This window comes from Lipotes vexillifer, unplaced genomic scaffold (assembly GCF_000442215.2).
Source record: "Lipotes vexillifer unplaced genomic scaffold, Lipotes_vexillifer_v1.1 scaffold1094, whole genome shotgun sequence".
Lineage (NCBI taxonomy): Eukaryota > Metazoa > Chordata > Mammalia > Artiodactyla > Lipotidae > Lipotes > Lipotes vexillifer.
Window position 1 is genome coordinate 402,393 of NW_006792775.1, and position 14,744 is coordinate 417,136.

At 64.9% G+C, this 14,744-nt stretch overlaps 3 protein-coding genes across 3 annotated transcripts; all 3 read right to left on the reverse strand.

The window, feature by feature from the left end:
• Positions 1-161: 161 nt before the first annotated feature.
• On the reverse strand, positions 162-2,725 carry IRF7 (interferon regulatory factor 7). The gene is made up of 8 exons (XM_007465918.1): positions 2,706-2,725; positions 2,456-2,618; positions 2,152-2,359; positions 1,775-1,833; positions 1,503-1,672; positions 611-1,161; positions 414-532; positions 162-332 (listed from the first exon to the last, which is right to left on the reverse strand). The coding sequence occupies exons 1-8, from the start codon at positions 2,723-2,725 to the stop codon at positions 162-164; spliced, it is 1,461 nt and encodes a 486-aa protein (XP_007465980.1).
• A 1,782-nt stretch (positions 2,726-4,507) lies between these two features.
• On the reverse strand, positions 4,508-10,398 carry CDHR5 (cadherin related family member 5). Its single transcript, XM_007465919.1, has 15 exons — positions 10,344-10,398; positions 10,090-10,265; positions 9,679-9,729; positions 8,447-8,539; positions 8,146-8,247; positions 7,950-8,060; positions 7,677-7,847; positions 7,230-7,320; positions 6,994-7,091; positions 6,703-6,903; positions 6,485-6,598; positions 6,324-6,408; positions 5,929-6,237; positions 5,208-5,416; positions 4,508-4,939 (listed from the first exon to the last, which is right to left on the reverse strand). The coding sequence occupies exons 1-15, from the start codon at positions 10,396-10,398 to the stop codon at positions 4,508-4,510; spliced, it is 2,298 nt and encodes a 765-aa protein (XP_007465981.1).
• A 1,459-nt stretch (positions 10,399-11,857) lies between these two features.
• Positions 11,858-12,714, reverse strand: SCT (secretin). The gene is made up of 4 exons (XM_007465992.1): positions 12,629-12,714; positions 12,382-12,483; positions 12,209-12,301; positions 11,858-11,981 (listed from the first exon to the last, which is right to left on the reverse strand). The coding sequence occupies exons 1-4, from the start codon at positions 12,712-12,714 to the stop codon at positions 11,858-11,860; spliced, it is 405 nt and encodes a 134-aa protein (XP_007466054.1).
• Between the last annotated feature and the right edge of the window lie 2,030 nt (positions 12,715-14,744).

Consider the following 14,744-nt stretch of genomic DNA (forward strand, 5'->3'; position numbering starts at 1 on the left):
CCCTTCCTGGGCCCACAGGTCACAGGCTTCCCGTGAAGTGGGGTGAGGCTCGCATCCACAGTGCCCCTCCCAAGCCCCAGTCTCAAGCCTGCTCCTGGTCAGGACACCAGCACTGGTTCTTGGGATCTTTTTATTAGATCGGGAGGGGTTGGGGGCCCAGCCTAGGCGGGCTGCTCCGCCTCCATCAGGAAGTGCTCCAGGAAGTGCTCCAGGTCATCATAGAGGCTGTTGTTGGAGCTGGACAAGCAGAGGCTGAGGCTGCCGCTGTCCAGAGAGGACGCGCCTTCGCGCTGCACGCCCTCCAGGTATGCCCGGCATAGCCATGGCTCCAGCTGTGGGAAGGGCGTGGTCAGGCAGGGGGAGGGCTGTGTGCAGCCTCCCCCCCCGCCCACCCCAGGGACCCTCCACCTCACCTTCACCAGGACCAGGCTCTTCTCCTTGGGCCTCCCCACTGACAGGTCCTGCCCAAAGCCCAGATAGATGGTGTAGTGAGGGGAGCCCCGGCGCCGGCAGGCCTCAAACTCCCCCAGTTCTGTAGGACAGAGCTTTGGTGAGGGGGGTTGGGGGGAGGCGGGGAGGCCCTCAGCCCCAGGGCAGGTGCATCACTGACCTTGGAAGAAGGTGCCGAAGTCAAAGATGGGGGTGTCGCAGTTCCGGGGCAGCAGGCGGGCGGGGGTGGAGGAGCTGGCCGAGCCCAGGGGCCCTCCCACCTCCCAATAGACCTTACACTTGCCCAGGCGTCGGGCCCACAGCCTGAGACCCCGGAGTTCCAGCTGCAGGCCGGGGGCCACGTGCTGCAGCAGCTTCTCTGTGTAGTGGAGCTGCTTCTGGTCGGGCAGCTCGGCGGGGCTAGGAAAGGCTACTTGCTGGGGCTCTGAAGCCCCACCACCTACACCGGGGGGGCCATACAGGAGCACGCAGCTCGGGCGCCCCACCACTTCCTGCAGCACTGTTCGGCCCTTGTATGTGATGGTCAAGTCCAGGGCCCCCAAGCTGTGCAGTGTGTGCAGACCGAGCTGTGAGCAGGTGGGACCAGCCACGTGCAGATGCCCTGCCATCAGGGTGCAGGCACTGGGGGAGGCTGTGGTGCGGGGCTCCGCCTCTTGGGGCTGCCAGGGGTCTGGGGGTGGGCCTGTGTCTGGAGAGGAAGGCAGGCCTGAGCTGGCACCCGAGCCGCCAGCTCCTCCCATTTCCTTCCACATGTCCCCTAGCTCCTGTTACCTGGGCCTGGGGCTGTGGCGCCACATTCACTGTGGCGGGCACAACTCCCAAGCAGGGAGCTCTGGACCTGAGGAGGCTCACCTGTGCCCAGCAGGGATGGTGGCCCACCTCTGGCCAGCACCGTCCCTGCTGGGCACCCCCCTCCCCCGGGCCCTCTCTCCCTGGGGACTCTGCTGTCCTGCCTGTCCCTCCCCTTGGCACACAGAATCCTGCAGGGCAGAGCATCCCCCTCCAACAGCCCCTCACCAGGAGCCCCAGGGGCTATCGGCTCCACCCCACACGCAGCTTTCAGCACATGGTCCTCCAGGCAGCTCTGCTGCAGAGCCTGGAGCAATAGGTCCCCAGCATCTCCAGCTGGGCTTGGGGCACAGGGCTCAGGGCTCAGCCGGGCCAGCCCACGCCCCAGCCTCTCGCCAGCATCTGCTGCCAGGTATGGCCCCAGAAGCCCATCCTGCAGGAGAGGACAGACAGTCCCAGCATAACTCAGCAGCTCCCCAGCCCAGTGGGAGGGGGCAGCCCCAAGGTGGGATCCAAGAGGGCAGAGTGACCTTACCCTTGTAGGTGGGGCATCTCCAAGGGCCTCGTCCTCCCCCCGGCTAATGCCTGGGCTTTCTGAGGGAGAATTAGGGTTGGGGGAACACGGGACTTGGAACTCTGGAGTGGGACACCTAGGTGTGAATCCCTGGGCAGCTCCTCAAAGCTCAACCGCACTTCCCCTTCACTGGTCCCAACAGGCCCATGAGCTTCCTCCCAGCAATCCCCAGTCCCCCCTGGCCGCGCCACACGCCCCCGCCCCCGCCCCGCCATCCCCCAGCAATCTGGCACCAGCCTCTCCCATGCCAGTTTTCTAAAACCGAAAATCCGACCCAGCGGCTGCTCCCGGGACAGAGCCAAGTCTCCCTGCAGGCAGCCCTGCCGTGGCCTCCTCACCTCCGCACGCCGGCTCGCGGGTGACCATGTACACCTTATGAGGGTCGGTAGGGTCCCCCGAGTTGTCTTGCAACATCACGAAGCGCCGCGTACAGTGCAGCGCGCAGCGGAAGTTGGTTTTCCAGGAAGCTCGGAGCGCACTCTCGGCGGTCGGCCGGGCACCTGCGCTGCTGCGGAGAGGCCACCTGCCGCGGGCCACAGCCCAGGCCTGGGGAGAGAGACTGAGTGGATTACGCGGCCCGGACACTCGGGCCTGGGCCTGGACCTGGACCGGCCCTCCCCCCAGGCGGGGCTGCGGTCCCACCTTGAAGATGCGCGAGTCCGCCTCTCCCAGGTCCTTCCGCGCAAAGTGCTTCCAGGGCACGCGGAAGCGCGTTCGGGCCGCGTCCAGCCACCGTAGTCCCTCGTAGCGGCCGCTGCTGACCTCGCCCAGAAGCCAGTCTCCGAAGAGCACGCGCGGGATACCCCTGCGGGCGGAGCAGCCGGGCGTCAGGGCGCGCGCGGGCCAGCGGGGGCGGGGGTGGGGTCGGCAGCGGGCAGCGCGGCGGGCTCACCCGTCGGGAGCCACGGCCATTGCTCCCTCCGCAAGGGCTGGGCGTAGAGAGAGCGGCGCGCCCTCCGCGGCGAGGGCTGGGGTCGCGGGGGCAGTCGGGGGACGGCGCAGGTGAGAGGAGGGTTCCGCGTGAGTCTCCGCAGGTAGTCCCGGGTGTTGGGGTCCCAAGTGTTGGGGTCACAGATGGAAGTTGAGGACTTCTGGCCACGGTGTTGCCCAGGTGAGTCCTGGCCAAGGAGGCGATGGGTGTGGCTACAGATGCGGCGGGCCGTCGGGCACACGAGAGGCCACAGGTGTCGAGCCGGCGTCCGGGCTGGGCCCTGCGGGGGCGCGACGGGAACAGCCGTAGGAAAACGAAACCGCGCGCTGCGGGAAAACGAAAGCTAACCCACCCCACCCCGCGCGTCACCGCGACCTCCGCCTCCAGGTCCCCAGTTCCGGCCCCATGCCCCCCGCCGTCACCCGCTCTGCCCGCCCCCTCCTGGTCACTGCTCCGCGGAGCGAACCTGGGGTCCGACACGGCCGTCGCTGCCTTTCTCGCTCCGCGTGGGTTGGGAGTCCCGAGTACCTGGTACTGGCACCGCCGGCGCGGGAAATTTCGGCTCCGCTGGGGCTCCGGAGCAAGCGCTTTTATGGTGGCGGGGGCCGGAGGCGGGGCCGGGGCCGGGGAAGTCACGTGCTTCCGCGGGCGGGGCCGGGGGCGGCACTGGGGTCCTGGCTGCCGCAGGGCACAGCCCCTTCGGGGTCCAGCCGCTCCCCTTCCTCACCCAGCGCTGCGGGGGTCTGGGGCGCCAGCCAACGTGGTGGGATAAGCTGGGGACCCCCCGGGATCAGAAACAAAACCAGTCACAGGTCCCTGAGCGGACAGCGGGTGAGGGGGGTGCGTGGGAGGAGGTGCAGCTGTGCTCTTTGGATTCTTACCAGTGACAGTTGTCCAGGCAAGAATATACTCAAATACTGTCGAGATTAAAATATTCGGAAAGGAATCGGAAATGCCTTTTCGTGAGGAAAAACCGCCAGTGATGCATAAGGGACAGTGGCGGTGGTCGGGGCTGAAGTCCTGACTGAGGATCGACCCTGAGGAAGCCAGTGGAGGGGGCTCGGTCCCCAACTCCGTGGCTGTGGGTCGCGTCCACAGCCTCTGTCCTGTGTACCCACTGGCCCCACCTGCTGCCCAGGGCCCAGGGCCTGCAGGCCACTGTCGCACTGGGCCAAACCACCCCCCTCCACCCCGCACCGCCCGTCACAGCCCAGCCACCTGGACCACGTGCCTCCGAGGGTGCCCCAGCGTGTTTAGTGCCTTCACTGTAGCCCACAGACGCAGGAGTGTGACCCCCTGGAAGGTCCCCGGGCCCATGCTCTCCCAAATGAGTGTCCTTGAGGGTGGCTCCTGGCCACGTGGCTCCTCTGCCTCCCCCAGGGGAAGAATCTCTGTGTTGGGTCGGCCGTGGTTAGACAAGGAGAGGAACTTCCTGGCCACCAGCTGGCACCGAGCCTGGGAAGCCCCGCGGGCGCAGCAGGTGGTTTACGGGAAACAGCACCCAGCGCTCTAGGCAGGGGACGACCCCGCCCACCCCTCTCCGCCCCCACGGCGCCCCTGGCGGTCCCTCTGGGGAGGACTCAGTGCAGGGCAGGAGCGAATGGACCACGTCCTGACAACCCCCACTGGCAGCCCCTTGGGGCAGACCCCACGCGTCCCAGCAGATCCGAAAATGTCACTTTATTCTGCGCAGTGGAGTGGGGGGAGAGCCACCAAGCCGACTCCGGTGATCCAGACTCGCCGGGACAGGAGGGGCGGCCACACTAGAGGTAGATGGAGCCAGGCGCGTCCTGGGCACCCCCGCGCAGGCCCGCCTCTGCGCCCTCGTCGCCGCTGCCCTCGCTGCCCTCGTCGCCAGCACCGTCCACTTCCGAGGCAGGCGTGTTGAGGACCACCACATCGGCCTCGGCCCCGATGTCCTCGCCGAACCACACCGCCTTGTAGCCACCCTCAGGCCTCCGCTCCTTGGTCAGGATGGACCTCACGGCTGCCGGGCCGTCCCCATCCAGGGCCACCGCAGGAGACTCGGCGACTCGGCGGAGGGTCTCCGTGCTGGAGGGCTTGGGTTCTGGGGGTGCAGGCTCTGGGGGAGCCGGCGGGATGGGACTGGGTGAGGGGCTAGGAGCTGGCGCCCAGCTGGCCTCGTCGGGGTTGTTGAGGAAGGCTGGGTTGTCAGAGCCTTGGGGCTGGGGCTCCTGGGGGGCAGGCGGAAACCAGCAGTCAACCAGACCAGGCCTGGGCTCAGACCACCACTGTTCCCCCAGAGACAGGCAGCTAGATGCTCTGCCTCTCTCTGCCCTCCCCCCCATCTGTGGGCTATGGTGTGTACGCCCCTTCCCTCCTCACCTCTGCCCTGCATCTCCCGCATGGACTCCTGGCCTCCACGCTGCCTCTCCATCCTGCCGCTTTTCCACCGCCCCCGGGTCCTCTCTCCTGTCCTTTCCCCCACCCCGAGGGTCTCACCAGCGCTTTGCCACAGCAGCACTTGAGTCGGTGGCCGTAGTGCTTGTGGACGAGGACTATGAGGGCGATGAGAGCCAGAAGGAACAGCGCGCTAAACGTCCCGCCCAGCGCCGCCATCTCCACCACCGAGAAGCGCCGGTCCTCGTCGCGGCCTGTGACTGGCCTGCCATTCACTGCCGTGCTGCTTTCTCCGGTCCCGGGCGTCCCTGCTGGCAACACCGCTGCCCACTTGCTGTCCCACCGCAAGCACTCCCGGGCCAGCCTGAGGCAAGCTCGGGACACCCAAAGAGCAGGCTAGGCCTGGCCACCGGAGATGACGTTTGGAGGAGTGGGTGCCACTGGCCCCCGCCAGGGAGCCCCGATAGGCCGGGCTGCTGGGAGCGGGGAGGGGGTCGGTGCTCACCAGTTCCAGGTGGGAGGTAGGGGGCCAACGTGCCAGGCAGGGAGCTGAGGGTAGCACGGGGCCCGTGGGCTGAATGGCCCTGGGAATTGGGGGGGTCGCTGGATCCTAAGTCTGGCCTCTGCCCCACCCTCCACACATCTTCCCTAGTTTACCTCCTGGGGCCCACCAGGACCTGTCTCTTTGCCAGACCCCGCCTTGGGGTTTCGTGGTCCCCATGGTCGTGCTGGGCCGACCTGGGGTGGACCCTACCCCACAGTGGCCGCCCAGAGTCCTGAGTCAGAGAGCATGAGGGTAACTAGGGTAAAGGTGGTGTGCTACCTGAGGGCCGGAGGGTCCTGCTGGGCCCAGGAGACGTTGGCAGAGAGGTTCCTGGCTTCGAGGTCTGTGCTGAGGCCCCACTGGGTGAGGCTGATGGGGGGGAGGGGCTAGTTCCTGCACTGGGGGGCCCCCCAGGCGTCGAGGAGGCCGGAGGCCTCAGAGCTGTGCCTGAGGAGGGGTGTGGGCTGCTGTTCCCCACAGAGCTGGTAGTGGAGAACCCCTGAGAGGGCTCAGGGGGACGAGGGGCTTCCGACGTGGTGCCGCTGGAGGCTCTGGTTGTTCCTGCTGTCTCTGGGGACGTCGGGGGGCCTGGGGCCAGGGCCAGGGCTCAGGCTCGCCACTGCCCGTAGCAAGAAGCCCTCCCCGAGCCGACCTGGGGTCCCTGGGAGGCTCACCTGTGGGGGTGGGTTCCTGTTTTGAGACTTGAACCTCCACGACCGTGGTCGCTGTGCCTGAGGTCACCATGTTCCTGGCCTCAACCTGGGCAGGAAGGGGGCTTGTCCCTCCTGGGCTCCAGCTTGACCCCTGGCCCTCGGAGGTACTGCCTGCCTCTCACCTCTGCATAGAAGACCCCGGCGTGCACCAGTGAAGCACCAGTCAGCATGACCTCCCCGTCCATTCTGAAGTTAGAGTTGTTGGTGATCCGATACGTGATGGCCGAGTTGAGGTCCTGGACGTGGCCCCAGTGAGTCCTGAGCCCAGGCTGCTCCCCAGACCGCTCCAACCCCCCCATGGCAGGAGGCCGGGCAGACCCAGGGACCAGGCGGCGCCTACTGGGAACTCAGAATCCTGGGCCCGGATCCTCAGAGGCTGGGAGGGGGCAGCTGCATCCTTGATGGCCACGCCCACCCCAGAGCCGAGCGCCACGGTGCCGCGGTACAGGCTCTGGGGGAAGCGGGGCGGGCTCCCGCTGGCAGCCCGGGCCTCCACTGTGACCTGGGTCACCGAGTACCTGGCGCGATCCGCCTGCTCACCCTGGGGGTTGGAGAGGCCGCAGTGACCAGCAGGTCCTTGAAGGGTGAGCCCTGTAGCCAGAGGCCCAGGAAGGGCCGTGCGGGCACCCACCTTGACCAGCAGAAGGAAGGTCTTGGGGCTGGGGATGCTCTTGGTCATGGTGAGGTTGCCTGTGCCGGCATCAATGGAGAACGAGCCGTTCTCGTTTCCTGGGAGGACGGCGGGAGGGTTTGGCCGCAGTCCCTTCTGGAGGCCTGAGGTCCCAGTGTCGCAGCTCGCTCTGCCCATGTGGGGACGGGGTCAGGGTGTTGCATGGAGAGAGAAGTTGGAGGCTGGTGCCCACTCACCCCTGATGATGCTGTACACGATGGGCTGATTGATGCCCCAGTCCCCGTCCACGGCGTAGATGGGCCCAGGATGCAGGACGAGGGGTCCTGACTGCGGGAACAGGGAGGGGAGGGTACGCCGTGGAGCTGGTGCCGTGGCCTCCACTCAGCCCCTCCCGCTCCCCTCCAGGAGATCTGGAGTAGCCCCAGGGGGCAGTCAGGGACCCAGCTCGGTCCCTGGGGTCCCTCACTGGGTCCCAGGGGCCTGGCTGGCTCTGCCCTGAGGACAGCTGGACCCTGTTTCCTCATTTGAATTTCAGAGGCCCTGTGTCCCACTTGCCACCATGGGGTGGGGCAAGATTGGTTTACGAAAAATCGTTCACATTTGCTTGAAAATCACAACCCACTCTGACCCCGTGGCAGCCAGGCCCGTGCTCATGCTGCCCTGGTCCTCCACGGCCCCCGTACCAGTGTGTGGCCTGTGGGCACAGCCCCATGGTACTGGGCTTCGATGCAGACAAAACCGTCAGAGTACATGCAGGGCAGGAACCAGGGGGGCCGCAGGTCGGAGGGCCGCACCTCCAGGACCAAGGTGGCCGTGGCCGTGTGGCTGGGCTCCACGTTCTCCTCTTGCGTGTCCTGCAGCACCGCAGCCCTGCCGTCAGGCCCGGGGGCCTGTGGCTGGAGCGGCTCGGGTGGGGCCATGGGCGTCCGGGACGAGGGCGGGAGTGGCCTGCTCACCCGGACCAGCAGCTGGAAAGTCATGTTCCGCCACCTGTCGAAGTCCAGTGACCGGTCCAGCCGCAGCTCTGGGCGGTTCGCACCCACCAAAGAGAAGAAGCCGCTGGCACCCTGGGGAGGTGGGGGACTCAGCCTGGGACCCCGGGAGGACGCACAGAGGTGGGGAAACCCAAAGGGAAGGGCTGGGGGCACTGACCGGGGTCACTTCCTGGAGGGTGTAGAACAGGATGTCATTTTTGTCGAGGTCCTGGGCTTTCAGCTCTGTCTCGGGGATGACGACGGCATCCACTTTAGTGTCCTGGGGTACGGAGGGGGCTCGGTCTGGCCACGCCCGAGACCCCCAGGGTGAGACCCCCAGGGTGAGAACCTCAGGGTGAGACCCCCCAGGTGAGACCCCCAGGGTGAGACCCCCACAGCCACTAGCCCTCTGCCCTCTGGCCCCCATCCCGGGCACCAGATGCCCCAGATGGCGTGAACTGCTGCTCCCTTCCACTCACCTCTGGCACCCTTTGGACCTTGACTACAAAGGGGAACCTGGGTGGGTTGTCGTTGACATCCAGCACTGACACAAACACCCTCAGCTGGGTCACCTGAGGGAGGGAGGAGGGTCCCCGGCCCAACCGCGTGAGCTCATTCTAGGAGCTGGGGTACAGTTCCCAAGACAGCTCTCTGTCTGGGGCTCCCACTCCAGCAGGCGTTACAGACAAGGAACAGAAAGTAATTTTTTAAAAGCACAGAAGGTGCGAATGCCCTGGAGAAAAATAACACAGGCACTGGGGGCGCAACCAGCAAAACCCCAAATGAGGAAAACGGCAAAACAATCGAATTTCTTCAACAATAAGTCTCAAGGAAAATCAGGACACCGTGTGTTGAAAGAGACGCACGAGAGAGACACCAACCAGCTGCACTGGGTGGAGCTTGCTGGCAGGAAACTGTGGAAGGCTGCTCTGGAGCTGGGGGGTATGGACGTCGGATGCTGCGCTGCTGAGGAGCCCCTGCCTTTTCCGGACGTGACAACACTACCGCGTTAAGAAGCGGCCTTGTCCGCTAGAGCCTCATCTTCAGAGATTGGTGGGTGGTGTGCTGTGACGTCGGGTGGGGGGCACCCACGGGGCTCAGGGAGACCACAGAGCTGGCTGGTGCGAGGGTCTGGGGAGGCTGGTGCCTCTCCGAGGAGGTGACAGGGAGCAGCCGGGGCGGGGGTCTGGGGGCGCGGCGTGCCACTGGGCCTTTATTCGCTTTATTTGGGAGGGCAGGGACCGCTGCTTGCTTTACCGGATAGAATCGTTCTCCTGCCATTCGGAGAGTGGACTTGGGTGGGTGGGGCCAAGAGGGGAACAGATGGACCAGCGGAAGATGCTGGTGTCTGGCCCACTCAGCCAGCAGATTTGCTGGAGGACCGGCGTGGGGAGGGGGAAGTGAGGACTGAGCTGGCAGGGCGAGGCGCCTTTGGGGGGGCCTTGGATCTCGGGGTGGGGGTGTCTGTGGGGTGTGATGTCCGTCCGGGATGGGTTTGTGAGTCTGCGGCTCGAGGCACAGTCTGGGCTGGGGCAAGTGTGGGCGTTGCCGGCACAGAGGTGACACTTGAAACACACCACTGGGTGAGGTCGCCAGGGAGTGACCGTGGGCCAGGCAGAGCAGGGCACAGAGGTCCAAGCCGGAGCCCTCTGACATCACAGGGAGGGTGGGGACGTGGGGATGCCGGAGGGGGTCTGGGGGGCAGACTCACCACAGTGTCATCCCTCTTGCACTCCAGGACTGCTTCCAGCATTGAGTTCTCCTGCGGGGGTGGGCAGGTGTGGGAATCACCTGGGCAGCTGGCCCAGCCCCAGCCCCATTCCACAGGTGAGGAAACGGAGGGCGAGAGCAGCAGGTGCTGGCACAGGTCCCTGTCATCCATGCTGAGTCCAGAGGGCAGCGGGGCCCAGGCAGCTTCGTTCCCCCAAGGGCCCCACCCCCTCAGGGCCAGCCCTCAGCCAAGCCTGGGGGCCCGAGAGGCCCCCTGGGCAAACTGAGACCCAAAGATCCCCAGAGAGCCCTTCTCTGGGGAGGAGTGTGGGTGGCCGCCTGGGTCCCATGGAGGGTCGGCCACCCCCGCTGACCCCATGGGCACAGCCAGCCCTGGGCCCGCCATCCACACCTCGTAGTCCGGGGTCACATTGAGAAACAGCTGAGTCCCCTGGATCCGAAATGCGAAACGGGTGGCCGAGGGTCCGAGGGTCACCTGCTGGCCCTCAGGGACGGTGATGTTGAGGAGCAGTTGCCCGGGACTCGTGTTCTCACTGACTTCGAAGGAGCTCTTTTCCACAGAGCAGACTGGAAGTTGGAGAGGGAGGGTCGGTGCCTGCCAGCCCCCTGCCTGCCGCCCCGGCTCTCTGCCACTGCCCCCAGTACCCTGGGCCTGGGCCATGGCTGCGAGCAGGGGAAGCAGAAGGGCCCAAGTCACCATCTCGGCAGGCGGGCGGCCCCGTCTGGCGTCTGGGACCCTCTGAGCGGCTGTGCTGCTGGCGCGGTCTCTGCCTGGGCGAACTTTGCCCCTGCCAGGCACCACCCCACTTTATGATCCTTTACAACGACTGCCCCGACCAACCACAGGACTGGCCTCCACCAAGGGGGCTCCCGCCGGCCGCCGGCCAGGCCTCGCCGGCTGCCAGGAGGGGCAGACCAGGTGGTTACCCGGCCGGAACCGGGCCACATGCAGGGGCTGACAGGGGCTCAACCCACAGACCCCAAGACAGAGGAACCCAGAGCTGGTGGGCGGGCACCGGGGGCCTGGGCGGGCTGGGGCTGGGGTGGGCCTCTGTGTTTGCTGTACTTGCCCCCCAACCCGGGATGCCCCGCTGCTGGGCCCCTCTGCCAGAACCCTCGTGGGCACAGCTCCTAAGGCGGTCCAGGAGGTTCAGGCTCAGGCTGCAGGTGTGCCCCTCCGGGCCCACCTCCTGTCCCCGAGTTTAACCCTCTAAGTCTGGAAGGGAAAGGCTATATGTGTCCTAGGGACTCCCCTGCCTGTCCCAGAAACAAGCCAGCTTCGTCCAGGGGGCTGGGCGGGGTCACAGTGACAAGGATGGCTGTGCTTCGGGGCAGCTGGCAGCTGGGGGGGGGGTGGACCCTGGGCCCCGACAGAGGGGCATCCTGGTGAGGGGCCCATGGCAGAGGCCCCCAACTGCCCCACCTCCATCTTTCCTCAGCCCCCTAAGCCCAGCAGCTGGGAGAGGACACTGGGTGGGGAAGGGGCTGCTGTGACGGGTCGGGTGGAGCCCTTCACACCTCCAGGCCCCAGGCCATGCGCCTGAAACACCTTCACAGAGCCTGTGCCCGTGATCCTACAAGGCCTCCTGCAGCCTGGCACTTGGGGTGTCATCACCGGCCCTGCTCCACAGGCCCCGGGAGGTCAAGCCACCCATCCAGACTGCATGCCTGGACCGGGAGCCAGGACTCATGCTCAGGTCCTTTCACTGGGGAGTGGCCTCCTGGGTCCTGCCTGTCGCCTCTTCCTGCTTGGACAAACCTCCTTGCCCCCTCACCGCTGCCTCCCAGGGCAGGATCTGGGGGACCTCTGAGCCCCCCCAGAGCCCCTGAATGTTTGCTGTGTGGATGCCAGAGGTGCCGGGCGGCTTCCGGGGAGCTCAGTGGATGGGGCAGGAGATATGGAAGCAGAAAGATGAGGCTCCCCGCCGGCTTCCCAGGTTTAAAGGGTAGCTGGGCATAGCCACGGTCCTAGAATCCCGAGGATGGGTCTCTCATTCCCTCTGGCAGCCCTGCCCTGCAGCAGCTTCCTCGATGGTACCCAGACGGCGCACAGAGCGGGCTCACAGGGCCAGGGTCTGAATTGCTCCTTTATTGGTGCCAACTTCAGCCCCCCCGCCCCCCTCCCCTGTCCAGGCTCCCCTTGGTAGGTTCCTTCTTCCTCAGGGCCTCATCTGGGTCCCCTCAGCAGCAGGGATGGCCGGCTCTGACACCATGACCCCAGCCCTCAGTCCAAGAGGCATCTGGGGAGACCAGGCCCGATCCTCGGGGGGCCTCAGGGGCATCCTGCAGAGACAGCCAGGTTAGGGGTTGGGGTCTTGGTGCTGGAGACCGCTGCCCACCTGGCGAAACTGGGCCTTCTCTGGTCACCAGCGCAGTTTCACCAGGACACTTTCACCCTCCCTGACCCCTGGGCCATTGCTGTGTCCAGTTGTGCCCGGGACCTGGGGAGCCCCAGGGAGGGAGGCTATGGGGCAGGGGATGGGGGATGGGGGGATGGGGCTGGTGCTCACCAGGCCTGCAGGGTGGGCGCGTCCGACCACAGCAGGCAGAGGTGGCCCTCCGCAGAGTTGGTCCAGGCTGTGCTGTTCTCTGTGTCCTGCTCGCTGCTCCCCACCCCAAGTCAGAATTAGTCTGGAGTTGGGGAGCCCCCTGGCAGGTACCCCCCCATCCCGCCGCCCCTCACCTGCGCTTCCCCACCAGGCCCTGTAGCAGCCGCTGCAGCCACGCGCTCTCCCGCAGGCGGCTGAGCTCGCTGGTGAAAGTCCCGTCCGAGTGTCGCGGGGCCCTGCGGAGGGGGCCGCGGGGGGTCAGGGCCGGGGCGGGGTGGGGTCGGGCGGGCGCGGGCCCCGGGGCCGCGGGCTCAACTGGGGGGCGCGGGGCGCGCGGCACAGCCCCGGAGCAGCGGCGGCGGCGGCAGCCCGCGGGCTCACCGGGGGGGCGCGGGGCGCGCGGCACAGCCCCGGAGCAGCGGCGGCGGCGGCAGCAGCAGTAGCAGCAGCAGGGTCCGAGTGGCCATGGTGGGCGCCGGGCGGGGGCTGAGCGGCCGTCGGGCCGCGGCCCCTTTATAGCGGCGCCCGGGAGCGGGAGCGGGGCGGGCGGGGGTCAGCGCCGCCCCGGCTCCGCGCAGCCCGAGCCGCGCCCCATCGATCGCGCGGGAAGGTCAGGGCCGCCCCCGCAGCTGTCGCGCCGGCCGCCCGCCCGCCCCCACCGCCGCGGCGGCGCCCCTCGGCGGGCGCGCTGGGGTCGGGCGCCCGGGGACAAGGGGACCCTCGCGGGGGCGGCGGGCGGGACCTGCGGGGGGTCGGCCCGTGCAGTGACCTTTCCCAGTCGCGGGGCGCGGGGCGGCGGGGGAGCGGCGGGCAGGGGGGGCGGGGGCGGGGCGGGGGAGGGGGCTGATGCCGCGCAAGACCCGGGCCTGGGGCGCCTTGGCCTTTGGGTGCATTTTTGGAGGGGGGAGACCTGAGCCTGCTTCGGGCCTTTTACAACCAGCACCCATGAAATCCTTACACGTAAATTACAGATCGCGTAAGGGGACTTCTTATAAACCAGTAGTTCTTGTGTTAAACTTTGTATGCATTTTAAAGATAATTAGTAGACTTTCTTTAGAGCAGTTTTAGGGTTAGGGAAGAATGGAGCTGAGAGTACAGGAGCTCGCACACGCACGTGCCCAGCCTCCCTAGCACCAGGCGTTAGTTTGGGACATTCGTTACAACTGATGGACCAGTACTGGACATTATTATTAACTAAACCCATGATGTACAGTACGGCTCACCTTGGTGGTGTACATTCTGTGGGTTTTGACAAATGTACAATGACACGAGTCTGCTATTGTAGACAGTACCACCCAGGGCCCTGCCCTAGAACTCCCCTGCTCGCCACCTGTTCACCCTCCTCCATCAACCCCTGATCTTTTCACTGTCTCCACAGTTTTTACCTTTTCCAGAATGTCATAGGGTTGGAAGCATACAGTCTGTGGCCTTTTCTTATTGGCTCCTTTCACTTAGTTATATGCATTTAAGGTTCCTCCATGGCTTGTCATGGCCTGATAGCTCATTCCTTTTTAGTGCTGAATAATATTTCATTGTCCAATGGACCACAGTTTATTTATCCACTCACCTATTAAAGGACATCTTTGTTGCTTCCAAGTTTTGACAATTATGAATAAAGCTGCTGTAAACATCTGTGTGCAGGTTTCTGTGTGGACATAAGTTTTCAGCTCCTTTGGGTAAACACCAAGGACCATGATTGCTGGATCCCATGGTAAGGTTATGGTTTGCTTTATAGGAAAGCAGCAGACTGTCTTCCAAAGTGGCTGCACCGTTTTGCATTCACACCAGGGCGTGTGTAGCGGTATCTCGTTGTTTTCTGTACATGTATTTGCAACAGCTGCTGCGGCCTCCTCTTGCACAAACTTGGCAAATTAAAACCCCTAAACTTTAACAACATTGACCAATTAATGACGTTCATGAGAACACTCAAAATTGTGAGTAGTTGTTTAACCAGTCAGATGTCTTAGCGCCTCAAACACTTAAGTGACCAGGCAGATCTTCATAGGAAAGATCTATTAAAAATTTTTTTTTTGCATGCAGTAAAATTGACTTCTAAAAAATTAACATACTGTAAAAAATGAATTTCAACACGTGTATGGATCCGTGTAGCCACCACCATAATCAGGATACAGAGCAAGTCCATCACCCCAAAGAACCCCCTCCTGCTGCCCTTTGTGGTCACATCCACTGCCCTGAGCGACTTCAGTCACACCTGCTCGAGGTCCCCAGCAGTCACTAGCATAGAAGGACAGACCCGGATGGAACTGAGGCAAGGATAGGCGGGCTGTGTCCTGCATGTGCACGGCACAGAGGATCTTGTAACTAGCTGCCTCCATCACGTCTGAATGGCTGTCGCCAGTTGTCTCTGCCGCTCCGAATCTCTCCAGAGACGGTCCTGGCCTGTGTCCTCCACACCCACGTGTGGCTGCCTCAGCGTTTCATGCTGAAATGCGACAGGTAACGAGGACCGGACCCTGATGGGAACTGGAGCAGGAAT

Bases quoted from the DNA above. Each gene is read 5' to 3' on its own strand.
- SCT (XM_007465992.1), bottom strand. From the start codon at position 12,714: ATGGCCACTCGGACCCTGCTGCTGCTACTGCTGCTGCCGCCGCCGCCG. The intron at 12,484-12,628 runs GTGAGCCCGCGG...CCCCCTCCGCAG, and splicing joins GCGCGCCCCGCGCCCCCCCG to GGCCCCGCGACACTCGGACG. The intron at 11,982-12,208 runs GTGAGCACCAGC...CTGTCTCTGCAG, and splicing joins GCGCCCACCCTGCAGGCCTG to GATGCCCCTGAGGCCCCCCG.
- CDHR5 (XM_007465919.1), bottom strand. From the start codon at position 10,398: ATGGTGACTTGGGCCCTTCTGCTTCCCCTGCTCGCAGCCATGGCCCAG. The intron at 7,848-7,949 runs GTGAGCAGGCCA...GCGGTGCTGCAG, and splicing joins CTTTCCAGCTGCTGGTCCGG to GACACGCAAGAGGAGAACGT. The intron at 6,409-6,484 runs GTGAGAGGCAGG...CTTCCTGCCCAG, and splicing joins CCGGGGTCTTCTATGCAGAG to GTTGAGGCCAGGAACATGGT.
- IRF7 (XM_007465918.1), bottom strand. From the start codon at position 2,725: ATGGCCGTGGCTCCCGACGG. The intron at 1,834-2,151 runs GTGAGGAGGCCA...ATTCTCCCTCAG, and splicing joins CCGCGAGCCGGCGTGCGGAG to AAAGCCCAGGCATTAGCCGG. The intron at 333-413 runs GTGAGGTGGAGG...CCCTTCCCACAG, and splicing joins AGAGCCTGGTCCTGGTGAAG to CTGGAGCCATGGCTATGCCG.